The sequence below is a fragment of the Salminus brasiliensis genome, chromosome 13 (assembly GCF_030463535.1).
Source record: "Salminus brasiliensis chromosome 13, fSalBra1.hap2, whole genome shotgun sequence".
In the NCBI taxonomy this organism is placed as follows: Eukaryota; Metazoa; Chordata; class Actinopteri; order Characiformes; family Bryconidae; genus Salminus; species Salminus brasiliensis.
In genome coordinates, this window is record NC_132890.1 from 30472302 (window position 1) to 30499958 (window position 27657).

General features: G+C 40.9%; 1 protein-coding gene across 2 annotated transcripts; it reads right to left on the bottom strand.

The window, feature by feature from the left end:
* Positions 1-229: 229 nt before the first annotated feature.
* Positions 230-27306, bottom strand: rab27a (RAB27A, member RAS oncogene family). Of its 2 annotated transcripts, none has more exons than XM_072695683.1 (6): positions 27086-27306; positions 10759-10931; positions 8557-8642; positions 6769-6872; positions 5484-5607; positions 230-3554 (listed from the first exon to the last, which is right to left on the bottom strand). In XM_072695683.1, exons 2-6 carry the CDS (start codon positions 10909-10911, stop codon positions 3353-3355), a joined length of 669 nt encoding a protein of 222 aa, XP_072551784.1. In that variant the 5' UTR covers positions 10912-10931; positions 27086-27306; the 3' UTR covers positions 230-3352. The 2 variants fall into 2 exon arrangements, with proteins under 2 accessions (XP_072551784.1, XP_072551783.1); XM_072695682.1 differs by having other exon boundaries at positions 27075-27306.
* Positions 27307-27657: the final 351 nt, after the last annotated feature.

The following is a 27657-nucleotide window of genomic DNA, read 5'->3' on the forward strand; positions in this document are numbered from 1 at the left end:
TGTTCACTGTACGGATGGGATATAGGCAGAGGTCCAATTCCAGCGGTGTCCAATACAAATGATGAATATGGGGGTCTCTGTCTGCCACACCGAACCCACCCTGAATGACCATTTACATCTAAAACACTGAATTATGCAGAAAACTTGACATATCTGTGAAACTGTGAAGCAAAATCTAGCAAAAGAAAGTGAAGCAATATGGCCCAAGAACATCAACCACACAACAAAGTGCTTTGTGAAGCCATTTTAATAAATAATAAAATATATTTCCTTTCTGAAACATAGAATATGGTTTTCATATTTGGCATAGAGACAGTGTTTAGCGTGGATTCAGTGTTCAAGACTATACATTAGGTTAGACGCTTCCTGTTCGATTGTGGGTCCAAAGTCTTAGTGCATAATGAGGCAGTTTTTCAGTCTGTCCTTGTGAGCATTTGATTAACAGTTGGTCAATGGCAGCAAATGCACCAACATGGAGACTATAAATGTCTCCTGGATGTTCCTAGGAGGGACAGTAGTCTATTGACATTCACTCACATCATTTTCTTTTCTTTTTCTTTTTTTGTAAAGAAAAATATATGTCTTTATAAAATAGTGGTACAACCTAAAACCTAGCACTCAAGACTTGGGACCAAAAAGCAAACAAACAAACAAACAAAAAACCCACAATCACACACTCCTATTGGTCATATTGGCACTTTGGAAATAACCCTTGAGTGATAAAACACCATAAACATTCAGCAACCCCTGCTCATTTACCTAAACTGAAATGTATGGCAAAGTCAGTGTTCTTCACCTTCAGTCCCAGAGAGCAGAATGGATTTGCGCTGTCCATGCTCCACCAACACACCCTATTTAATAGCGGATAATAATTTGCAGTTAATGGGTCGAATCAGATGTTTTGTGCGGTGTTGGGGCAGGAAAGAAAACCCTAAACTGGTCTAGAACGTTAAGCAGAGAACACCAGCAAAGCAGGACCAGTTTGCCTTGTTCAAATCCAAGTGATATGTATTGAGAGGAATAGCAAATGCCAGAGATTAATACATCATTGCACATGTAGCATACAATAAATCATCAACTAATGTAAATAAATCTGCTGATTTCATGCACTCAGGGCTTTTAGGACCAAGTTATTAAGCAAATCAGAATAACAAAAAAAGGGGCGGCGAGGTGAAAAGTGTCCGTCACAGCAGTTGAAATGAATCACTGATGCATTTTAGCCATTGCAGTGGGTGGCTGGTGATGCACAGAAATGTAGAAAAACATTCACACAGGCCTGTGAGTGAGTCCATAAGATCAGTTCTCTAAATTGCACTAGTACACTGATAGAGAAAAAAATAATAAACAAAAGGCACTAAAATGGCTACAAAAAAAAGGAAATGAAGTCTCCTCACCAAACATATTTAAAAGCCCACTTTAAGGAGCGCTTAAGTGCAAAATCAAATATACACAATTTTCTGCACACCCCAGAAGTAGTTGATCAGCCAAGGCATGTTTGATGTTCGAGTTTCGCTTCTTAAGTTTTGCACTGGAGCTATAAGGCATAACATAGCTTACAAACACTAGAAATCAATCCTCACCCAAACCTTTTCCATAAACACATGCCTGTATACTTCTCTCAACCCACTCAAAGTGCTCCCAGGCCTTCAGTATAACCTACTGTAAAAACTACAATCACTAACAAAACCTTAAAGAGTAGCCGAATGCATGGAGACAACCACATTCTGGATAATAGATGTTGTGCCAAAGTACAGTAACCCACTCTGCAACTTTGAGCTAGAAGGAAGGGATGCAACACAACATATTGTAATGTAGCTTACAGCTTGAGTTAGATTGGCAGTAACATTAGTTTATGGCTAAAGCATTAGACCGGTGGTGTAAAACTAAAAAATATATAATTAATGAGGTTTTGTTCCTTTTCATTGTTCAGAGAAAGTCATACTGTGCCCTAAACCAGTATTTCTGAACCCTGGAGGCCCACTACCTGCACTTTTCATGTTTTCCCCACTCCCAACACTCAGCTGATTAACAGACCACTATTGAGTTCTAGTGGGTATATTGAAGCAGGAAAAGCAGCAAAATGTGCAGGGCAGTGGCCCTTAAAGACCAGGGTTGAGGGACGCTGCCCTAAACCACATCCACTAATCCTCACCCTCTTCACGAAGGCCAGTACATAGTTTGAGTGCGCTGAGAGGAGCGTGTGTGGGCATCTATCTGTATGTAAATATTTGTGAGCATTGACGTCTAGTGTTTTTATCCATTAGCCTTGTAGCTCCAGTGCATAACTGCAGAAGCAAACTTCATCCACCAAACATTTTAGGTTGGTCACCTACATTTGGGGTAGGGGGTGGAGGACGGTGCAAATCTGATTTTTCACTGAACCATTCCTTTAAGGCTGGGTTTCCAGGCAGAGATGAAGCTGATTTCTAACTTGTCTACTTATCTTCAGTGTGAGCTCAGATTAACCTGTGTCCAGAAACCCGGCCTATCATGTTTCAATAAAGCACAAGTGAAACTACTCTTTTCCATAAACCAACATTTCTCTCATTCTTTTATCATATTTTTGATACACTGATAAAAAGGTGACAGACATACATGCATATACATAACCCCCCAAACACACACACTCCTGCATCCAGTTCTAGTTACATTTCTTACAGTATGAGACTACATGAAGAGACTTTAAATCCCCCAAGCAGGCTGACTTTCAGGAGCCATCAGCATAATGCTTTGGGTGTTGTGCAAAATCGCATTCGCGCTGACATTTTTAACATGTGGTGATGGCTTCAGGAAGTCATGTGCCTGTGTGAGAGGATATGACATAATATTGCATATCTAAATCAGTCAATGTGGGTCGACTTTGCCCAGAACATCATAACCTCAGTGTTACTTTCTGTCTAAGAGTTAAAGGAGTGCTCCAGTGGTTTTCAAGTCAATCTCATTTGTCTGCTGCATTTGTAGTGCATGGGTGGAAGCCGCAGACCGTAACCTGCATTGACTGGTAACATATTTATAATAAAAGTCAGGCGGCAGATGCTTCAGCTCTTACTCGTTTGCTTCTATTGTAAATGTGAGTCAACAAAGTAACTGTGGTGAAATTACTGCCTGTGGTAATTCACTGTATGCTCCAGATACAGCATACAGAGATCAGACTGAACGAAACTAGAGTACTCCTTCATCGTATTGTGGGGGGAGGATTTGGGCCCTAATTGCATTTTTCTCAGGCCCACTCTGTAAGACATTGCAGTAAGGCACGTTCTCCTGTTCTATTTGCTATCTATATAAAAGTGTAGAGGGTGTGATGGTGCTGGTAGCTAACAGGTTGAGAGAGTGCAATGGTGTCAGGTGGCCACTAGCAGGCACACTTGCTTTTTTCTTGTGTCGGTGGTTCGACCAGCTCGCTCCCGCTGTGCCCGTTGGAGCGCATGGTTCCGTCGGGGATCCAGGAACGGTCCACACATCTCTCCATCCGCTTCATGATCAGATCCAGCAGAACCTCCACCGCCCGGCCAACGTTTTCACCATTAGCCGCACTCGTCTCAAAGTACGGGATGCTGAGAGGGTAAGAAAAGAAGGGTGGTAAATACACAGTCACATGCAAAAGCTCTGGTCATATGTAGGTTATTTTTTTATTATTATTATTTAATTATTTTCATCAGATTTTTCACCCATTTTCTTCCCAATTTGGACCATATCTTATTCCACTAGACCACTCAGGGCACCTGTATGTGTAGGTCCTAATGCACAATTAGTTTTTATTTGTCTAATTTGAGATCAGGAAACAAACGCCACCTCAATTGATGGGGAGTTTATCAAGCCATGGTCACACCAAGTTGTTTGCATTTCACGTCACTTTGAGTGGGGCCGGAAATCAATGATTTAAACAGAACTCCATTTTGGTTCAGCAGTTTTACAGATCAGCTAACGTGCTATTAAAACTCTAATCCCACCTCCCCACTGACCGTGTACTGCACCGCCTCTTGCTTGTGTTTTATTTTGTAATCTGCATAAAAATGCAATATAATCTATATATCTCCAGTTTTGAAACCACAACAATCAGAGCTTCCTCCATGTTGGCTCAGACAGAGCAGAGACCGCACAGACCGAGTCATAGGTTCACAGGTGAAATTTATTTGTCTTGATGACATGTACGCAAAATTTGCTGTTGAGGTGAATCTCATTAAAATGCATTAACACACAGATTTGAGGACAAATGTCCAGTGTGATTGAGGCTATAAGTAGCAGTGGGTGGCAACTTTCCGAATGTTAATGCTCTCACTGTTCGGCTGAAGCAGAAAAGCCTCCGACTGGCTGCTTTTTGCCCTGCTCCTCATTAAGCCCAGTCTGTGCACACTGAATTTTCAAACGTGCTGAGAGCGCAGAAGACCAGCAGATACTGAGGGTGGATCTACTCTTTAATCAATTGGTGGTGAAATTTGAGGTTGCATAACATACTGAATCGTTTCCTGAGGAATCTAATTGTAAGGTCTGACATTTGTAACGTTGATGTTCTCACTGGTTCCTACAATTTAGCCCCTTAATGTGCTCCTTTTTATGTGACAGTGAGTCCTGTTGCACTGCAAACAAAGGATTTCTCAAGGTCTTGCTCAACAGTGAGATTTACAGCTTGACTCTGGTTCGTCTGAGACACTACCCACACCTTTCTCTTGGGAAAGCTGGGAAATAACGAGCTTAAACGTGACTCCACTCAAATGCTGACCAGTCCAAAATAAATTCAGGACACTAAAACATTCTCACACGTTCCTTCTTTTCTTCTGCTCCAAGTAAAGAAAGGTAGGATCCTTCGCCCCAGCCAAAGCAAACAGTTTAGATCAACAGAGTGATGGTGCTTCTAATGAGTCATATCCAGTCAGATATGGACAGAGATTAGACTCTGCAGGAAAAGAAATCTCCAGGACCACCGGTCTACTGCAGATACTGCCCAGCATTCATATGCTATTTAGCATAATCACTGTAGGCAAATACACTGAACACACTGCAAACTTGAAAAGTCCATTTATGGGCCTTATGCTTGTAACCCAGAACAGCACATGCTTGTTTTTTTGTGTTTTTGTGCTATTTTTCTGCACCAGCCCTTGAACTTAATTCAGAGCATGCCAAATCTGATCTGATTCAAATGCCTGAAATAACATCTCAACAAGATGACAAGTAAGTACAAATAACACAAGCTTCCGTTTGCTAAGCATGTGGCTAGGACAAAGATACCATACATTAGCTTAGTAAATATTTACTCAGCAGTTGGGCCGCCATCTTGCCATTTTGGTAAGTTTCGTGAGATTAGCAGGCCAAGGCTTAAACAAACACTACTGCCTCTGCCCTCTAAGCAAACTTCACAGCAAGGCAACACATCCTCAGAGGAATTTAATATGTCTTCAGTGTGTTTGCAGGCCACCATGAAGGTGCTAGCATGGTAGCAGCAAGAAAACTTTAACTTTATTTCTTTTCATACAGAATTTCCTCACCCGTATTTCTCAGCTAGCTCTCGCGCCTCTTCTTCACTGACAGCTCGCTGGTCTTCCAGATCACACTTGTTTCCACACAGGACGATGTCAGGGTTCTCGCAGTACGCATGCATCTGCAACTGACCTGTAGGAGGAAGGAGGAAAATTGTGGGAATGTTGGGTGGAATTGACCAGTTCATGATCCAACCACAAATGCACAGCACACTTTTTTTTGTCACTAAGCCGTCTTAAATAACTTCCAGTTCAAAATGTTTCTATACCAGGGAGGGAATTCGCTATTCTTTAACCAAAAACACTACATCTGGTCAGTCCTTGTCCTTCACATTCATAAACTGATATTTGTAAAGGTTTTTTGCATTTTTTTATTCACATTTTTTCTGTCCTGCTGCTCTAAACTGCACTGCCAAAAATGTCATCAGGATAAAACAAACAATCATATGATCTATCTAACACTGCAGTTGTAAAATATTATAAGAATACATAACTTATTGCTAGACATTTAGAGCGTACAAAGGATACTAAGTAGTATGATTGCTAAACTGAAGGTAGAGTCTGAGAAGTTCTGTACCCCTGAGACCTATCCTATCATATAGATACATCTTACACATATGAAAACATTACTAGTCACTATATCTGATATTTTAATTTATAAAAAGGATTCGGTTTAGTACAACTGTAACAAAAGTGGGACCCTTTTCTTATAGCTTCTAAAAAGAATCATCTAAAAGATGTTTTTTCTTGTGTTAAAAAACTATTTAACCAGACAGAACCAGGACTCCTCAAAGAACCACTTGAAAACTTAAATGGTTCTCTGTGTAGAACAGCTGCCCTCAACACTATGAAGGGCACATATCCTATTTATTTATTTATTTATTTATTTATTTATTTATTTATTTACCTTGAGCTTCACTTGCATTTGTGTGGCTTTATGTTCCATGATTAATTTAGAATTAAAACAGGCCATTTCTGTTACTGCATCTTTAAGACTGATGTAAGACGCATAAGCTCTAATCTGATTGGCTATTCTGTGTTGCATCTCACTGTGGTGAACTGAAACACTCCTGAGAACTGCAATTATGGGTGGTCGAAGCTAAACTGCTGAAGACTGACTGGGTAGAGAAATGTAAAGGACTTTACTTCAAATTATCTTATTAATTAATAATATTACTGGCAAAATCCAGTTGTCCATGAAATGGGACCATTAAGCTTGTATTATACACATGGAAGAAGAAAGAGTGGTGTATTTCTCAGTCTGATGAGATTGAAGCCACTCAGCTGAACGTACTCATCCAGTTCCTGACGTTGAGGAAGCTCTGTTCGTTACTTAGATCAAACAGCAGCAGGAAACCCATAGCATCTCTGAAGAACGCTGTCGTCAAACTCCTGAACCTGCAATTGTAATCATCACAGAGAACATCACTTTTGTGCGCCCCTATGTCCTGAGCACAGCAACACAGCACTGCGATTTCACAAATAGAAATAAAACACTGGCACGTCAGAGAACAGTCTAGAGACTTCATTTATACATAGTAACAGATCCAGCACCCAAACCCAGAGTCTGCATGTGTTGAGGCATGTTGGTGAATGATGCGTCAGTCCGAATTCATTGGTGAGCAATTTAACCTGCCAAACAGTGAGGACAACCAAAACTTCTCCTCTGGAGATTTGTTATCTGGCTGAGTTGTGCCCTACATCTACACTCCAAGTGTAACAGAGCGCACCAGATCCAACTAATGACAGTCTAATGAAAGACTATATGAACAATTAGCAAAGTGTGGACCATTCTTGCTTGGCTGAGGCAAGAAAGCAGAACTCGAGAAATTTGGGCTGGAGTTCAGGGGAGAGAGGAGCGTTTTTTAGAGCGTAGTAATGGAGAGAGATTGGGCGTGGTCCTTCTCCCAAACTTTTTGCAGAACTCCATTTAAAGCCCTAATCATTTAAATCCATATTTTTAAATTGAAGAGTTTGATGAACATTAAAACTTCTCAAAACATACCTTTTCACCCAAGGCCAAAGTGCCCATATATAAAAAGTGTACAACAGACAGCCTGTTTTAGGGGTGGGTAAAATATTATATCACAATATTTTAAGACATTTTTACAATACACAATATTATATCACCAAACATTTGATTCCAGACAAAAACTACTTTTCAAATACTCTCCTAAACTTAGTACAGTGTTTTTTATTCAAAATGTGCTGCACTTTATCCAATTAACCAAGACTAATTTAGTTGATCAGTGTTCTTTAAACATGTACAAAATCCTTGATATGCTTAGAAAAGCATATTGCATATCACAATAACACAATCACAATAAGATAAAATATTGCCCATCCCAGCCTTTTTAAATTCACTATTTTTTGTGACTTCACCCATATCAACTGATTAGCCCCACCTACTAACACTGAATTTATAAGAAGTGTTGTAGACTTTTTTTTTTTTTCAATAATCCACAATGAGTCAATCTTAACAGAGATAACTTGCATACAAACTGTCTTAAAGGTTCAGTTTTAGATTCAGAACAGCCTACTGGCTGAATTCAACAGAATCCTTCTCAATCAAATAAGCTATTTCTGTTTGTGTCTCAAGGTATGTAAATGGACTCTGTTCAGATTGAGACACTCTATACTTCTGAATGAAAAGGCTGATATACTTAGATATACTTATATGGGTTGTTTTGTGTGACATCACAAAGACAAGGGATTGGATATTGTCTGTTTTGGCAGCTAGATTTCCATGTATGAACTGTATGGATAGAGCATTTTGAAACCTTGACAATGCAAAACTTCTTAAACTTCTTAAACTTTTTAAATTGTCATTGTGATATTGGTCTTCCTTGCAATATGCAAAACATGTGAATGAGTCTTCTAATGAATCATAATTTTTTATAAAGGTTCTGATGATATTTTGACGAACAAAGGTGTTCATGTGATCCACCACAGACCAGCTGTGTGTGTGCTTGTGCACATTTGTGTCAGCAATGGTTGCAACTTAAAAGTAGCTGAATGCATTCATCAGAAGAGGTGTCCACAAACATTTTGACATATAGTGTTTGTGTGTCCTCATTCTCACCTCTCCTGGCCTGCTGTGTCCCATAGTTGAATATGTATCCTCTGGCCCCTGCCCGCTGTACCATCAGGTCCGCTGGACTTGTACACCTTGAAAAGCACATTCACCGTTAGCTATGAGCTATGACTTGGCAACCATCTGCTTAGTTCATTAGACAAGTGTCATGTGGATAACAATTGCTGGAAGTTAGCAGCTATTAATCTGCACGATCTTCACTGCATAAAATCCACAATAATAAGCTTTAATCTGATGTTAGTGGTGTTACTCTTTGTGGTCAAACTACTAATAGAAATGATCCAGAGAGATCCATCTCTTTATGCTTACTTTAATTAGTTAACAGTGTTTTCCCATCTCCTGTAAGGTCACCATTCCTGAGGTTTTACTGAAGGAGTAACATTTATTGCACCCTCTCTTCCCGGCAGATAACTTTATCTGACCAGGACGTGAAAGAATGGGGACCCACTGTCAGATAAAGATCTATTACACGTGTTCTGGAGCAAATTGGGTCCTTATCTCGATTAAATAGAGGGATTTCTGAATACAGGTTTTCAAACATGTCTCAAACGTGAAGCAACACTGCATTAATTCCACCTTGCTCCGAGTCGCTCTGGGTTTTAATGACTTGTGCTCGTGTTTGCTTTGTAGGAACAGCTTGTTTATTCTTTAGGAGGGAGCTCTGCTCTTGGGTGAGTTGCTCATGCTTGGTTTAAGCAGGCTGAACTGAATTAACTTAAATTTTAGTAAACCGAAATGAACTGAATTATTCGGGCCTCTCTGGCTGTACCTTCCTCAGCAGGAAGCTCCTTGAATTTCAAAGTAAGCTCCTTGAATTATGTTGCCTCAAGGCTCAAGTTCTTCTGCACTTAAAGAATGCATTAATGCACAATCACTGGCAGCAAGCTATGCTTCTGCATGGCTGCACCCAGAATGCATTGTTTCAAACATCTTTTAAGGCAATTTAATTCCATTCTTTTACCAGTTTTACAACAATTTCAGCTTTGTTCCCCAGCCGTACCCATTTTTGTTAAAAAGCACCTTGCATTAATTCTACAAAAGACTGAGGAATGCTTTTTGCCACTGGCCTCAGTAGCTCAGGTTGCATTTTAAGTAAAACGTAGATACAACAGAACTCTGAATGTGTCTGAATGGAGTGAGCACTCATTTCACACTCCAGAACCCACAGCCGAGCGAGAAGGTAAACTGTTTTTCCAGAGGGCTCTGGGAAAACACCTGAAGGAAATAAGTTCATGGTCTGTTGGTGCCATAAAAAGTGCTCTAAATGCATGGAATTGTAAAGTAACACAAACAATAGATACAGCTGTATGGCTACGTTTGGGCACTCTTGGCCAAATGACTTTTTTTTTTTTAGTAAACACAGCCACTATGGCTAATCAAACTTTGCTTTGAGCAAACGTTTGGACGCCCCAAGTCTCTCAGACCTTGATTAGCAAACCCAGCCTCAGATACATCATCAATAGTAATTAGTAACTGTAAGTCAAATTAACTTCCCAAGCCTAATAGATTCTCTTTGTATAAATATCTTTATAAAGAATCTTCAAACCTTGTGCCAACACTCAATAATCATTGCTTCTCTAAGCAACTGTTTAAAAACAAAGTAATCAATACCCACAATGCAGGGAATTAAATTTATTAAGGAATGGAAGTTCAGGAGGAACTGTGGAGAGAAGTGTATAAACGGTCAAAGAAGAGAATATCAAAATCCCACATAACTGCCAAGAACCTCTAAGATTGCATGTCCATGCGGGGCCTGAATGGTTAGCCCTAGAACCAGAAAGTTTTGTCCATGGGTTCCACATAGGCCACACATATAAATGTCCAACAGGGTCCCACCAGTGTCCCACCAGGGTCAGTGATGGGACCAGGAGAGGCTAAACATGGGCCCCATCTGGGTTGTACAGTGCACATGGAACCCATGTGAGATTAGGGTGGACTGTAACAATGGTGCCCATTTAAGAAGCCCAACTGGGTCTCAGTAACACATGTACAAACCCACTCAGAGCCCATGCCCACCTGGAACCCACATAGCCCACATTTCACCCATGCGAGCCCCACATGAGCATTTTGGCTGGGCTGCTGAAAGGTTTAGCTGAGTGTTCAGTGATGTGGGACAGCAACGTTCTCAGGCTGTATTTGAGGTTAAACTAAACCTTCAGATCCAGCAGCTCTAACCACACACACACTCACCACTCGTTTTTCTCTGAAGTCGATGCCCACTGTGGTGATGAACTTGGAATTGAATTTGCCGTCCGTGTACTGGTACAGGAAGCTGGTCTTTCCCACCCCAGAGTCCCCCAGGGCTAGGAACTTGATGAGGTAATCATAGTCCCCATCAGACATAGTGAGGGCTGCTTACTGACCTAAAAAAAAAACAAACAAAAAAAAAACCCACACACAAATATATATAAATTAAATAAATAAAATGCTATATAATAAAAAATACAGAGTGGAAAAATGCATAGAAGGGAACTTTGGTTGTATAATTATACAAACTGACTACTGATGATCCACAAGAACATTATTGTTGGTAAATGCACTGATCATTTTTATGTATGTAAGTAATAAGTAATTGTGACAGTCTATGGACAGAGTGTGGAAAGAATAAGGTTTGTTTCTCCTCAACAGGCTCAGGCCAGTGTGGAGGTGCAGACATTGTAACAGGAAACCCAGAAACACCCAATCTCCACAGAAAGAATTTCAGCCATTTGCAAACGCTGCTTGTCTCAGTGTGTTGATCATAAACGAGAAGAATGAGGCTCTTACCTCAGAAGCCTTTTTTTTTTTTAAAGCTATCCTCAATCACACAGTAAATGTGAAATTCTTTACAGGCTACTTTTCCTGCCCCACTGAACGTCAGCAGGAGAAGCTGAGGAATGAGGAAACTGGGTGGACAAACCGGCCTCTTGCATTTGTGTGCAGTCACGCCTCAAAAGCATCTCTGCGTGAGTACGACAATCAAAGGTTTTACTTTTCACTGGAAGCTTCTGAAATTCAACCTGGGATCCTCTTGGGCTTTTACCTACTATACCCTCAGAGGCCACTGCTTCACTGGGGCAGTAATGTCAGGGGAAAACCTGTGAGGCTCTTGCTCAAGCAAAGCTCACTAATGACTGCATGAAGCAGTAGTTTTTTGGGTATGAGTGAAACTCATAGCAACTTTTACCAACTAAATGTGAATTTATTTCAGTTCATTGTCAGCTAGGTCAACAACTAGAGACAAAATGCTGGGCATGTCAACAGGCCTGTAGGCAAAACATTTTTGGCTTAAGGATTATTTGGATCAACTGAAGCGAGGCAAGATTTACAGTCCAAGCCCTAGGTTGGGCCAAACTTCTGCTCAGGCAGAAGAAGCTCCTCCTTGGGTGGTAGTTAGCCAATTGAATACAGAGATACCTGAATACAGAAATGTAATACATGGCCATAGACATATACACACACACAAACATATGTTATGAAGCATCAGGAATATAAGGGGGAAACAATTTATGATAATTTACATTTTTATTTAATAATCAATTTCATTATTTTTTTGAACATTTTTAATGAATTAAAAATTAAACATTAATGAAATTAATTAAATAGAAATAAGGTGGAGGTGGACTGAGATGCATTTAAGCCCAATGTTGTACAGCATGGTTCTTTTTTTATATTGTAACATATGTGAAACATAACCGTTAACACTAATACAGGAGGCAAGTCTAGTCCAGAGCACAGACAGCAAAATGCAAAACTGTCAGTCATGTTTTGCATAGAACTGGAAAAACAAACAAACAGACAAACCATGTAATGATATGAGCTAATTTGTATATTAAAGGTAAAGGTAAAGGTAAAGGTGCACGTATTTGTCACTGTACACTGTACAGCGAAATGTGTCCTCCGCATTTAACCCATCTGGTAGTGAACACACACTCACACACACACATGTGTTAGGGGCAGTGAGTACAGACACACACCCAGAGCGGTGGGCAGCCAACTCCAGCGCCCGGGGAGCAGAGAGGGTAAAGGGCCTTGTTCAAGGGCCCAACAGTGGCAGCTTGCCAAGCCCGGGAATCGAACCCACAACCCTGTTATCGATAGCCCGGCGCTCTAACCGCTGAGCCACCACTGCCCACATACATTATGCACCATGTACCAACTGGATTTGAAATCTGATTAACCAAAGACATTAAAATGGCAAGTCTAATCTACGCTGTTAAAATGTCATCTGGAACAAATCTAGAAACAGCTCAAATGAAGGTGATTATATGTAGTACATTGCCTACACATATGACCTTTATGGCTGGTGTATGTTATTTTATGCACATACATGGTATAAATGGAGAACCAATATACTGCCAAATACTAGTTTTATATGGGCTTTGCTAGCCATTTAGCTAAAATCTTGGTTGCAACAACTCACATGAACATTAGGTGTTGCTCGGAAAGCAAACAGAGAGTTTCATTTGTAGAGCCAACAGTTCCATTTAAAGATGAAGCCGATGGAGCTCATGGAAGGAAAAGGTATGCAGATTTGGTGGCTAAGGTGAGAGAGTGTGAGTGGAAGGCCGGAAGACATACATTAGACCAGTAGAGATGGGTGTTAGCGGTTTTGCAGCGCAGTCTGCTGTGTCTTTGCTGGTTAAATTAGGATGGAGAGGACGGATGCTGAGGGCAGCCATTAAGGAATTATCAGAAGTAGCTGAGAGATTGGTGTAGGTGTAGGTCTAGGTGTAGTATGGCGGGAGATATAGATATAGTCTGCAGTGTGCACATGCTGTTGGTATAGTGTTACTGAGGTTGTGAGTAAAATCCTGTGAAATCGCATAAAGTGAGCTTGGAGGGGAGTGGGTCTGGGACGCCAGACTTCAGTGCTGAGTCTTCTGGAGGTGCCAACCTTGTGACCCCTGTGAAGGGCTTGTGATGTAGTGGGTGATTAGAGTATGAGGGAAGGGAATGGGCTGGGCCCTGTGTGTGACCCCAGGTGCAGGATTTTTTTTTGTATTATTTCACAGGTAAACGTTTGTTACTTGGTCAAATCTGTAATCGTAGTGATTTTGTGTGGCATGATGGTTAGCGCTAGGTGTACCCCCTGCTGCCTAGCTGGTCCATATTGACTGTGTTTAATTGGCTGAAATTACCTTAAATACCATAAACCTATATTTTCATGATCAATATCACAGATGAACTGAATTAAAAACATGGTTTTAATCATTATGAGAGTTAACCAATAAAAGTGTTTACAAAGTTGGCAACTTCTCCAGGATTACTGATTTCAAAGAGGACTTTCTGGACAAGGTATAGTTGAGGTAATGTTAATCGTTAACTGAACAGACAGCTTGTGTCCATTATTCTGTTTAACTCTCCTGTTATTAAAGCTGTGGGCCATATTGCAGTATTGCAAAAGTACAGAACGTTCAATACTTACAGCTCAAATTGGGAGCTATAGGACAGCACACATTCAGTGCACAGCTGCAATTACTGAATTCACTGTACCAATGAACTGGGAGGATGCCAGTGACATCTCCTTACTGAGTACACTTAATGAGGATAGTTTGCATGCTGTTATAAGCCTTTTCTTTTGGACTGTATGTGTGTTTCACGGTACACTAACCAGAAATAGGCACTTGTTACAGCGTGTTACGACCTGCAGCTGTAAACCCTGCGAGAAAGCCATGGGGAGGTTTATAACATTCCTACAGTACAACTGAGCTCAAGGGTTGGATTTATTAGTCTTACTTAGTGCCTTTGCCAGCAGCTCCTTACAACATTTCCCTACACATAGAGCTCATACAGTCAAATCAGTAGGGCTAAACTGACATTGGCAGAACTAAAATGCTTTCTCTGCTTAGCATTTTTACACTTGGCCCAAGTGTGCACAGCGACAAAGCTAAAGAAATACCATGGATCACAGCTGTGTTTTCTTCAAAACACAGTGCAAACATGCACACTCTACACAAGATCACTCAGCCAAGATAGCACATAAGTGTATATAAGAACACTCCAGCACACACACATCTATGATAATTTGCTTATTGATCTATTTATTTAAATAATGTTATCGTGTAACCTACAGCAATGTGTTTGAACTTTATTCAGACCCTTTGATGTAGCACACCAAATTGTTAGAAGGTGCATTCCGTCTGCTTGAAGGATCCTTATGATGTGCCTAGAACTCAACTGGAGTGCACCTGCCGCAACCTGAATTGATTGGACATAGTTGGAAAAGGTCACATCTGGGTCTATAAGGGCCTACAGTTTCACTGCACTGTAATAACAAAAAGCAAGCCCAAGAACTACCTGTGGCATTGCAGTCAGTTTGTGGCAAGGTACAGATAATGGCAAAGATGTACAACAGTATTTCCCCACATCTGCCTTTGTTTTAGAATTTAGGGTCATTTCGTATCCAGTGGTTCATGGTTGTATTGTATTTAAAGTGAACGCAGGCTGAGGTAGGATATAGTTGAAAGCGCTAAATTTAAAACATCCAACATAATGTCCATACGCTGGCCTTTTACCATTTTGTGGAGGGAAAAACTCTGTTATGAAGCTTCAGTGCAACGAACGTGTCGAGTGCTTGTGATGCGGTCAGCTAAGAGCTAAGCTGAAAGCCTCACAAGCACCTGTGTTTGTTTCTGTTTTGCTGGAGCGTCATAACCAAGCAATGTCTCTGGGTAAGCATGTTCTGGTGTTGGTTTCCCCTCCACTGAACGGTAAGAGAACATGTGTGGACGCTTGGGTGGATGTTATTACCACTTGTTAGTACTCTCCTCAAATCACATATAATGCTTCAGACACAGGAGGGTGATGACTGACACATGCACAATCGACCCTCGCCTCTTTTCGAACTGTCATCCCTGCATCTTCGCCGGGCAACCAACACACCCGGAGAAACGTGCCGGATACACAGCTCTGATGCATCAGCTAACCAATGTCTAGGTTTGAAAGCATCACACTGAATTGATGTGGGAGAAGAAAGACATCTACCCACCTGGAGAAAACAGGGTGTTCTTTCAGGCTTCGGCTGCTGATGGCAGGCAGCATGACCTAGGATTCGAACCAGTGATCCTCAGGTCATAGTGTTTTTTAATATTTTTCACTTTGTGTCACCTGGTTTTGAATGTTTGTCAAATGTCTGAATGCAAATGTGCTTTAAATACAAAAACCTTTTGGTTATAGAGTCCAAAAAGCTGCGACACAACCAATCAGTTTGTCTCAAAGGTTTGACTGTAATGAAAATGGTTTTACAACCCCAGGTTTCTTGTCAGGGCAAGTACAGGAACAGGATATGCGGGAACAATCTACCAGCAGTTACCAGCACATCTCTGATACGCATGGACTGACAGCAAAGCTTGTTCAAGTCAGGTCCATTCCCAGAGACGGCAGGCATGAGAAACTGTCATATGACTTCAGTATGAACAGGCCCTCACACAAAACCCCACATTCTAGCGTTCCAACGGCGCTAAAACCTGCTCGGGACCATAAGCTGCTTAGAGTCTGAGCAAATCAAGACCCCTCCACACACACACACACACAGTCTTAAAGAAAAACTGCTAGTGGTTACCTCACGGTCACTCACAGCTCTAAAGCTCTGGAGCTCTAAAGCTTGAAATCTAAGCTGGACTTAGAACTTTTATTCTCTTCTAAATGTCCTTGATCAGATTTATGGAAACGGGAAATGATCTGGTCATAGTTCAGCAGTTGAAAAGTATACCTAAGCCCATATCAGACGGGATTAAACACACCCACAGAAGTTACTATAAGATTCTCCATCCTCCCCTGAGAAAATTACAGGCTTATGCTTTGCAATAAAAAAAGATTTTCCTGACACTTTGATTTGCTCTGAAGAGTCTCAGATGTTTACTTCATCTGGGGGGTAGAACATGGTCTCTACCCTCTCTACACTGAGAGCATCAGCAGGAGGGGAAAGAAAAGGAGTAAAAAAAAAGTCAGAAAAGCAAGATCTTGTAGGTTGATTAGAAGAGCAGTGGTGGGTATTAATCACTGCCTTATACTCACAAAATCATCAACGTTTTTCATTTGAAGTGCACTGCCATCCGGATGTGAGGGTTTTATCATGTATAGAAGAAAAAGTGTTATGACAGATGCCCCACACACCCACAAACTAATCCTATCAAATTTGAATAGGGATGCAGAATTATTGCTGGACAATACTGACCAAAATTCGGCCTGTACGTGTGTCCATCTCTACAGATACGTTTGAAGTAAAGGAAAATGTGATTTGGTTTAAGTGAAACTAGTCTGTCCAACAGATGAAAAAAATGAGTCAGAACATCTGAGAGCTAAAGTCTAGCTAGAGCTAGAGTTTCTCTCCTGAAGTTTCAATCGTAACGAGTGGGCTGAACTGAGGCAGAAGAGCTCTCTCCACCTGCTTCAGTAGCTTAAAGCTGTCACTTTTTGCTGTGCTTTCCACTTCAGAAAGGCTGTAAGGATCTGCTGTTATGACCCTGGTGACAGCAAAAAGGGAGCCATCGCATCAAGCCAGGAAAATACTCCTAAAGCTACTGCAGATGACTGGGTTATCAGCTGTCTCACACACACACACACACACACACTCCACAAAATTACCCTTAAATATTTTCCTTCTGAAGATATTTGATGATCAATTAAGCAATGTGGCTATTATTCGATTAAAGACAAATCTAATCAGTCTCCTCCCACCAATCAATTGAAATAATTTCCAACCTATGCTTCCTGTATATTCTGAATGTGATACTGTACTGTATTTCAGAAATCCTAGAACCAAGCAAAGAATCATTTAGGTAGACACCTATTGGATGTGCCTAATTGAATCTTTTCTAGAGAACGGGGGAAATACCAGCTGTTAGGCTATAGGGTGTCTTATCTTTGTCCTCACAAGCAAGAAAATTGCATTTCCATTAACTAAATTTTTCAAACAATATTTACATTTTAGACATTATCAGTTGCATGTCTTTGGCTATATTACCTACATCTCTCAATGCTGTTAGAAAGAAGATCAAATGTCCCTATGTTTAAGGTTTTCATGTGGTGTTCGAACTTTTTCACAAGACTGTATTAAATCCTTGGTGCAAAAACAGCAGGCCCAAAATTAAACGCAAGAAATAGTCAGGATACGAGCCCTTTAAAATATTCAGCCGAAGTGCCGTGGAACACTTTCTCTGATCCTCCAGATGCTCTGAAAAACCCTGATATGCAAGCTCTGCAAACTATTCCTTCAGACCGAGCTCATCCAAAAGTACAGGAGTACAACAGGATCTGCTGAACCTGCTGGGTGTGGTGAGGCTATCTGCAAAGGTTTCAGCCAACCAAACAATAAATCATTTGGCTATTTGGATATCTGGTACTGAGTACATGGTGATGGTGTTTGTGCATGTGTGTGTGTGTGTGTGTGTGTGTGTGTGTGTGTGTGTGTGTGGAAATGCCACCCATCTCTGCTCCGGGAAGAAAATGCTACCAACAGTAAGAATGAGGACACCACATTTGCAACTTTAGGTGCAACCACTGCAGACACCCCAGGATTGGGCTGTGGAGCAATTTAATTGTGTTTTCTCCCATCCAATACCTTGAGAGGACTGTCGCAATCAAATCCCCACAGCAAAAACCCTGTGGAAAGTCTTCTCAGATTAGTACTAGACTGTTAGAGACTGTTACTGCAGCAGAGTGTGGCAGACTCCTTTATAATACATTTGATTTCAGAAAAAAAAATTGGATTAGATTGTGTTTACACACTTTTGGCCATATAGTTTACATACACCTTTAAAGTGACACTTTGAGTGACAAAAAGGAATGATGGGTTATCAAGACATCCAGCATATCATTAGCACTTTTTTTTTATACCACCGCAGTAAAACCTCAGTACATGTATTCTGGTGTAATCAGTTTGTGCATCTCTGAGTTTGTTTACTTCTGTTTAGTTTTCTCTCTGCGTATAAAAGGCTACTCTTATCACCACCTCTCTGTCTGAAGCAGTTACCTCTTGGTTTTTCCATACAACTGAGGCAAGGCCTAATCTAACCGTCTATCGCTGAGGTCATTTCAGTCTTAAATGACAGAAAACGTCTCACGTCACCAAATCATATGCGGGACACAACCTAACGAGCGGCAAAGCATAACACAGACCTTTTATGTACTTCTCCATGGTCTTCTTATGTTTCTATAGCGACACCAACTGAATTGTGATAGCAGTAGGACATGCATTTCTCCAGATTCCTCCTGATGATGTTTCTGTACCATAAAATAACTTCTTATCATAGTAAGGGTGTTTGATTGCCAAGTCTCAGCATTCACTCCAATATTACTTGACTGTCTATCTTGGTAACTGTAACAGAGCACAGGTTTAAAACCGATAAATAACTCACAGTGAGAGCTAGCCGGGCTAAAGTACAGTCTCCACACATGGTGGCGGTAGTCAGGGTCACCGTAGGGGGGTTGGTGTTAGGACGATTCTGAGGACCTGGGATTGACAGAGGCTTAAAACAAGTAAATTAGAACTTTTTTTTATTTCTATATAAAACTATTAAACTTCTGTAATTATTTGTTTTCTTGGCAAAAAACTAACTTCTGAGTCAATTTCAGAGCCTGCAGGAGTGAGAAAGGGTAGAGAGAGAAAAAGGCAGCAGTACGTCACCCAGTTTTCCAAGAAGAAAGGCGGGTGTAGGCTGTGAGGGGTGGAAATTAACACGTTAACTTGGTGCTAAGGCTAATGTTAGATTTTTAATATCTACACAAAAAAAACAGTGTTTTCATTTCCCTCCTCTTTTAGCTGACATTTTTAATCAATTTAGGCTTTCAGGTTTTAGCAGCTGCTAATGCTAAATGAGCTGTCCCTGCCCCAGGACAGGCAGAAGCACAGCAGACACCCTGCCTCCCCAGCCCCATATCACAGCCTTACTCCCAACGGAAAAGGAGGAGAGCAGCGCTGTGTTCAACAATGTCATATTTTCAGGGTGTAGTGTGGTCATGGGGTGCAAAATCCCTGGCAGAGCCAGCTTCAAAATAAGCAATGAGAGAACTTCATACCCCACCACATACATTCACAAGTCACAGCTCGCTGTTCGGACACAGACTGATCAGAAATGTACGGCCTAAAGTTTCTGTGATGGAAATAAAGGAATGATAGTTCATTTCTGAATGGGTCTGAAGTAAACACTGATTTAGCTGCTCTTCACTGATCATATTTACTTGGACGCAGACACTTACGTATAACGCAGCATTAGAGTGACTATTGGTTGACTTGTGTTCTGTGGCATCAAACAGCAGAGCGCCACCACAGTCTGAACTCCAAAGAAACTGCAGCTCTGCTGCAGAGGGCTGACTGAGGCTGAAGTGTGAAACTGAAGGAGTGAGGGGTGAACTGTGACGAGATCAGCAATTCTCTCTCGTGTTTACATCAATGTGAGGTTGCACCAAGGAAACAGTTCACAACCAGAAGTGCCATCACACGGCTTTGCTGCGACAAACAGCCTGAGACTGTGCATTCAGGGCCAGATCAACCTTAAGCTCAGACGAAAAAGATCAAATACAGGGTGTAACAATCCAACATATCTGTGAGTCACGAAACCGTCGTTCAACATCAAAACAAGCAGAGATTTTAACACCCCTGCCCCCGTTCCACATTAGCATATCATTCGCGCCCCAATCTACATTCATATACCATGAAGCCGTTTCGTTTCCAGATTTGACAGTGAGACAAAAAAAAAAAAAAAAAAAAGCATTCGGCAGCTCACGAGCCAATGGCTGTCCTCATGTGCAGAGTTAAAACTCTGCTGGTCAGATTTTCTGTGTTTAGTCTTTGATATTAATGCATATATCAATACTCATCTGGATTACATAACTGCGAATGTTATGTAATCCAATGGTTATGTTTTCTTATACAGTTTAATACAGTCAAGCAAACACAGACTTCGATTCCGTCCAAGACTAGCCTTAATCCATGTATGTTTGTGAAAGCCAATATTTTAAGCTATTTGTAAGACTGCAGTGTAAAACATAGAGTTCTTTAATACTGAAAAAGGGTCTGTAACCATAGTGGAACGCCTCCTTTTGGTGATATTTAGAACTATTTCTAAAGGCTTCTTTAAAAGAAAGAAGAGAGAGCCACGTATCCACCATCCTTTAAAGTGTTCTTTAGTCAGGACTATACAGAAACATGGCAACTCAAAGAACCTCAAATGTTCATGTTTTTTCACTGTTGGAAACCTTGCTGTAGATGATTCTTCAAAGAACGAATTGCTAATAACTAATAACCACACCCTTAAAGAACACCTTGTTTTAGGGATGCTTGATTTGAGACAGTGAAGCCATGTATGGCTAAATGCTAAGCTAAGTTAAGCGAGGTGCTCACTGTGGTATTGTGAAATAGCTGATCCTCTTATTTCCCTCTTGCTTGTAAACAAGCATAAAATCCTACCCTCGTGTTGCTAATTCTGCAGCTAATTCGCAGGCACGTTTTAAAGGCCTGAACAAACCAGTCAGGCCTCCACATCAGCTGGAGAAGGTTTCATATAAACACCAGTGAAAACCAACAGTGCTTCTCCCATGACTAACGATAACGTTATGTATAACGTAATGATAACGTTAATTATCTCGTAACAGTGCATGTCCGGTGTTCTGCTGGGAAACCCTCGGTCCAGGCATTCCTGTGCACTTTAATCCAGGGCCCCATAACTAAACATTGCTGCGGACTTGGTTCACCCCTTTATGCCGATGATATGCCCTAATGATAGCAGGATAATGAGGTCTACCACTCTGCACACACTGGGTGATATTAGATAAAATGCACTGCCAGATTTACAACAACATTAAGTAGAAATCTCATTGCAGTAACACGTTCCTCAATTATAAGCAAGGATTAGTGCTTTTAGTGAGTGTTTTCCAGTTTGCGTGATATCTGGCACTCATCCTTTGTATGCACTGTTAGTGTATCCAGTCAGTGGTGTTAAGTCTTTACTCTGCATCCCCCCCCGAGAGTCTCACTAGTTTAACACATTTTACAGCATTCTGGCTGATTTAGATTTTGTCAGATATGGTAAAAATAAAGTAAAAGGTTGAGGAAATTATCGGAACACAGTAAAATACAACACAGCAGTTCCACCCCCCTATGCGAGGCCAGGCATGGCGCGTATGATGGCCTGGAACTCCTCGAGCCCCTTGTTGTTTCACATCGAACACAATACACATGCATTGCGAGGTGGTTTCAGTTTGTATTGCGCTGGAACACGAGCTACAAATGTCCGTGTAAAGCTTGAATAAATGATGTAAAAAACGACAGCAGCGAACAACGAACTGTTGCAGTCTGCACCGTGTGTAAGGAGGCGCCACTGATGTATTGATGTACTGGTCTCTGGGTGCACTGCACCTGTTTCCAACACGATAAATGTCACTCACAGACTCCAGTTGGCCTCCGACAGAGAGCAGAAGAGCGAACAGAACCATGCGACTGGCTAAAACACACTCAAGTAAACACAATGGGCAATATCAGTCAGCAAAAATTATGTCCATGTACACACTGAACGTTGAGATGAATCTGCTGTCTCACCTTTAGTACAATGTAACTGACCTGGGGATTTTAAGAAAGTTAATCTCAAAAATATATATAAAAAATAATAAACTACACAATGTACCTTTTTAGACAACCTTCAAGCTCCTTCAGGCACACTTAGGAAAACTGCCGTTATACTGAATCTGACAAAGAAACAAGGTGATAGTTTCATTATTCATTTTTGAGCAAACATCGGCAGCCCTACAATATCGCTGTGGTAGGCTATTGAGCTTTGTGATGCAGCTCTTTAGGATGGAAGTCAAAATCCTGGTAAGGCAACAGCCCCAATTCCCTGGTGTCTCTTCCCAAACAGAGATGGATGAAGGGATGCCTAAAGCAGCACGAGGGGTTTTTCCCTCTCACATTTCCCTTGCGGCGAGGCTGGCAGAAGGGCGGAGCGTCAAGCAGCCCGGGCAGCGCTCCAACACTAATGGACAGAGCCTAGCCAGCAGGCAAGCGGATATGCAGATCCCGCTGAACTTAAACAAAGCCAGAGGCACTCGCAGCCAAACTGGGTGTGACGCACACAGACACACTCACACTCGAGTCCTGACAGGTTACGTTTTTTTAAGTTTACTTCCCTTTTTTAGTGCCAGTGCTGGAACTGAACCATCATAAATGCCTATAAGTGTAAAATGTGCTCACACGACAATCAGGAACCTCCACATTATCTTACAGCATAATCCTGGTGGCCTTAAATCGGCCAGCCTAAGCATAAACCCCAATACAAAGAGGGGTCTCATACAGCAGTCTGTTAATGAATGGCACACTATAAAACATTAGAGAGTTATATTGGTAGTGAGAAACATTAGACTTTGGGATGATTACTGATTTAAAGGGCCCACGTCCCTCAATTTGTCTTGTATTTTATTGTTCCCCTGAGGTCTGTTTATGAGGTGTGATTAATTCCATGCACTACAAAGGTCCTAGTTAAGGTCTATCTGCCTATTTTTCACTCTCTTCATCCCTCAGGCCCTGTGGTGTTGTGCCTCATTAAAAAAAAAAACACAAAAGCTGTCCTTGCTAATGCACTCTTTGCAACTTTTACATTAATAATCAGAGTTAACTGCTGTAGGCTGAAACATATGAAAGCATTGGTTTTTATGACATAACAAAAAAATTACACATAATGGGCTGTCTTTACTACTTCATTTGCATATATAAACAGTACAGTACTGGGCAGTGGATGGATATCATTTGAGACAATGTTTACATACCAGTAAACTTTTCAGATTTAAAAACTAACTCTGTTACTTCAGCCAACAGACGTTGGCTGACTGCAAAAGTCTTTGCATTTGTGAATATATTGTAAATTTGCATCTTCATAAACTGACTGTATAAATTGAGAAGCTGATGGTCCTTTTTGACACTATATGGTGTCCATTTACACACTATTTTATATTATTATTATATTATACTTTTCCATTATATTGGCCCTTTAAAATCCAACCAGTTAAGAATTAATTCAATAACTGTACTTCTTGTACCCTTAATGCAATAACAAGCCAGCTTGGAGTGTAATGAACTGTGCTGTCATTATAGGCAGAGCTGACTGGTTTAATGGCATTTTAACATCCTCTACCAAATGTGCAAAATCAGAATGATTAAATTATTGAATTATTATTAAAATGAAATTATTATTGAAAAAATGTAGGGTTATAAAAAGCAGGGAATTTGCTGCTTGCGGGTCCCCTAATTCAATCCTAGTTTATACCATAGCAAAAGTGCACCAAAGACTGGTCTTAGATCAGTGTAAAAAAAAGTGCACTGCCCAAACACGCACAGAGAGCTTTTTAGAGTGCAGTTTGCTTAGGCAGGGATAATACGGATGCTGTGAGTCAGCCTTAGTTCTGGCACATAAACCATCCTCATCTAATATCCCTCAGCTGGTCCTCATGTGCTTTGGGCGCCATGTCATGTGATCACCCATTCCTTAGCCTGCCGAGGTGCCACACGTGCTTGAAAACACACAGCAGACAAGCTCACATTCAATAGATCCAGAAAAATGTTAAATACAGAGAAAAATAGTGGAGTCAAAATATACCACTTTGATCTTAAGGTGGGAGATTCAATGCTGAAATGGCACAAAACACGAGAATTAGCTATATACACAGCTATATATACATATCTTCCACCACTATCAACAGGTCATCCATTCACCTTTGTGTATTAAGCATTTTTCCTTGGGGCAGGGGTTAATAATTAGTGAACAGGGTCAGTAATCAGGCATCCCCCACCATATGATGAGCCATATGCTGGGAGACTGAAAGCTAACACATGCTTCCTGGAATTTTTTTTTTACTGCAGCTACACACACTTGGAGGAGGACACTAACTGCTGGCTAGCATCACATTGACTGACTGGGGAGAGAGAGAGGGCCACCCTACCCACCCAGAGAGAGTGAGGCCAATTATGCTAATTTGGACTCCCAGCAACGGATGGCTGTGGCATCACTGTTAATCAAACCTTTGATCTCAAGACGAAAGGCCTGACACTTCTTACAGCAGCAACTGAATCAGACTGATGTGTAAACTTTCCTAATGCACAGAATCACTTCCTAAACAACCACTCACACAATCTGAGATTCACACGCCTGTATTCATCCGCCATCTCATCTGTCTAACGAAGGGGTGTGTTCTGATTCAGTGTTGAGCAATACTGAAAATTCAGCACCATGATATTTCGCAATTACATCACGGTTTTACACAACACATTCAAAATGTTAATATATTATCAATAACAAATATAATGAGCCCATGTTTCCTGAGTGATGTTACTCTACACTGTCTTAATGTCTGAAGGTCAACCTGAAAGCAAAACTGACCAGTTTTTTGTTTGGTTGGTTTTTGTAAACAAAAAATGTCTTCACAAGCCAGACAGTGGGGCAAAATGAGGTTACCTGATTATAAAATCTCCAATTTACATCAACCTTAAAAATTACATCCAAAAGGAGTCTTACTCAGAACTGTAAAAGTTACATTGTACTTACATTAATAGCTCTTACCCAGAGCAACATAGGGCGTTTTCACACCTGCACTTTTTAATTCAGTTAAATTGGACTGGTTCGTTTTTACCTTTAGTGCGATTCGTTTGGATGGGTGTGAAAACCGTAATTGCACTCGGCTGCAGAGTTCGTTTGGGACTGAGTGCAATTACTGTTTACACACCTGTCCAAACAAATCGCACTAAAAGGTGAAAACGAACCTTGACTGTAGCAAGAATGTGATCAGACTTCGACGTGACCCAACGATCAGCTTTACTCCGCAAGTCTGAGTTATCCCACAACCGGTGCAGTTTAACCTGGTATGCTGCCAAAATGTTTACTACAGCTATTAGCAAATTTCATCTCTGCTGCTGCTCCATGCAGAACTCGGCACTAGTCCAGAACACAGGACCGTCTCCCTGTGTTACATTTGAATCATGTTACACAGGTAGACGGACACCTGTAGAGTTAGGAGTATTGCCCAAGGACTCTTATTGGTGTAGCGTGGTGTACTTGCCCGGCCAGGAAATTGAACCCAAGTCTTCCATGTCCGCTATACTACACCAACACTGTTACCCAGACTTGAATCCGATATCCTGAACAGAAGTACTGTATATGCCTGAAAATCATCAGTAAAGTTCACCAAACACAATTAAAAAGCTAAAAACGAACTGCTTGGCAGCGGAGACAACTGCGTTTTCTTGACATTATCATAAATACAATGATAATCTCTATTAATCTCTATTATTAATATTATTATTATTATTAAAAGTATTAGACACACACTGAAAAGCACTATCAGGGTGTACCAACACTCCAGACGATACATTTGGCCCAATGGCGGGCCAAAGGACTGTGTGGACATTAGAGCAGTTCATTAGAGAACGGTCAGCTATATTAAAGCAGCATGTGGAGATGGTTTAAGGTCAGCAGCTAACCAGCTGACCACAGCTGATCTCAAAGACCACATAAGTTTCAGTGTTTATGATTTATTACCTGTTGACATGGATAATTATCTCACCGGGCAGCTTTAAAGTACCCTAGTAATACTGGTTACATTTATGTATAACTCTAATATATGTAAATATAAACATATATTTTAATATACATATACATACACACACATTATATATATTTATATATTTTTTTATTTAATTGTCCCCTTAAACATACAGGAAAATAACTACTAAATAAAAAACTGATAATATATTAAACTGATATATATATTTTTTTTAAAGTGCGTGTATGAACTGCCCTGTATTGAACTTTAATATTTAATATCTTAAATGCAATTATTGTCTAATTATAAAAAATAGCATTACATTATCTTGTTTATTCTTACAATATTCTGCATGTATTAGGACAGGAAAGAGGAACCCATACATCTACTCTTCAAAAACAGGTTCCTCTTACTTCTAGACACATATTAGCTAATAAAGGAAGACTTACACATTTCCTTAGTCAGCATGTGACTACGTCTAATCTTAATTCTCCAGGCATCAGAATTACTGAGTCTACCTCTTAAGGAATATATAGGATACGAGGTTGGGAGATGCCAGGCTTTGCACTAAAAGCTAAAAGCCCTGGGTTAGTCAAAGAACTTGAATGTTTCTTGAAAAAGATGGTAAACTTAAAAGATATAAAAGAGCTAACATAGGGCCACGTGTCTTCTGATGACACATGAAGTCAGATATACCTGCATCAGAAAGCTGCCTATGTTAACAAGTCTCTCAGCTCTGCCAGTAATTGCACTGTCCTTCCCATCAACCTCAGTCCATCAGTAACGCATCCACTGGGATGTGTGACAAAGCCCTGGGAGTTTTACAACTGGGGAGTTTTACCAGTCTGTGGGCTGAAATATCACCTAAACAAACGCATAAAGGCTTTAAAACCTGGAAAAAAATATAGCCAACCTACTTAAATCCATTTTACCCAAAGAAAATCATCAAACGCATCATTTTAAGTCAAAAAATCAACTTTGCAAGAAATACACTAACTTACCAGGCGGCTACCTGAGCTTCACGTAGTCGATCTTTCTGAAGCAGAAAACGCTGCTGTGCAAATTACAACCAAGCCAGAGCCGTTCAGCAGTCTGGCTTTAGTCTTATAAAGTAACTTTAGGCTACTTTAGGCTAAAGGAGCTTTTCCTGAAGCTTAAGCACAGCCTGCATGGAGGTCCACACGGTTGGAAGTCTCTGTAGGTTGACGCAGCAGCAGCAGCAGCAGCTGTACTTCCCGTTCGACGCTTATTTCTTTTCCCACCCGTTTTAGTGCAAGTCCCGCCTTACTTCGCTGGGATTGGCCAGCAGCGGCCCTCCTCCAGTGCTGGGATTGGACAGTGGGATAAACTTGAAAACAGCCAGCAAATAGGCGGGCGGCTTAAGACTACGAATAACTAGCAAAGCCGAGCCCAGGAGGCCGAATACGGGTGGGAAACAACATACCGCATGCCCCTCCCTCCTCCCAGGATGTTGGCCAGAACGGACAGACCACCATAGATAGGCTTCAATATCTGGACACAACGGTCTGTGGATGTTAACTTTTCTGTTATTGCAGAAATTACAAAAATTACAACATGCCATTT

Coding starts and splice junctions, on each gene's coding strand:
- rab27a (XM_072695683.1), bottom strand. CDS start 10,911: ATGTCTGATGGGGACTATGATTACCTCATCAAGTTCCTAGCCCTGGGG. Junction 8,643..10,758: donor ACTTCAGAGAAAAACGAGTG/GTGAGTGTGTGT, acceptor GTGCTTTTCAAG/GTGTACAAGTCCAGCGGACC. Junction 5,608..6,768: donor CAACGTCAGGAACTGGATGA/GTACGTTCAGCT, acceptor TTCCTCCTACAG/GTCAGTTGCAGATGCATGCG.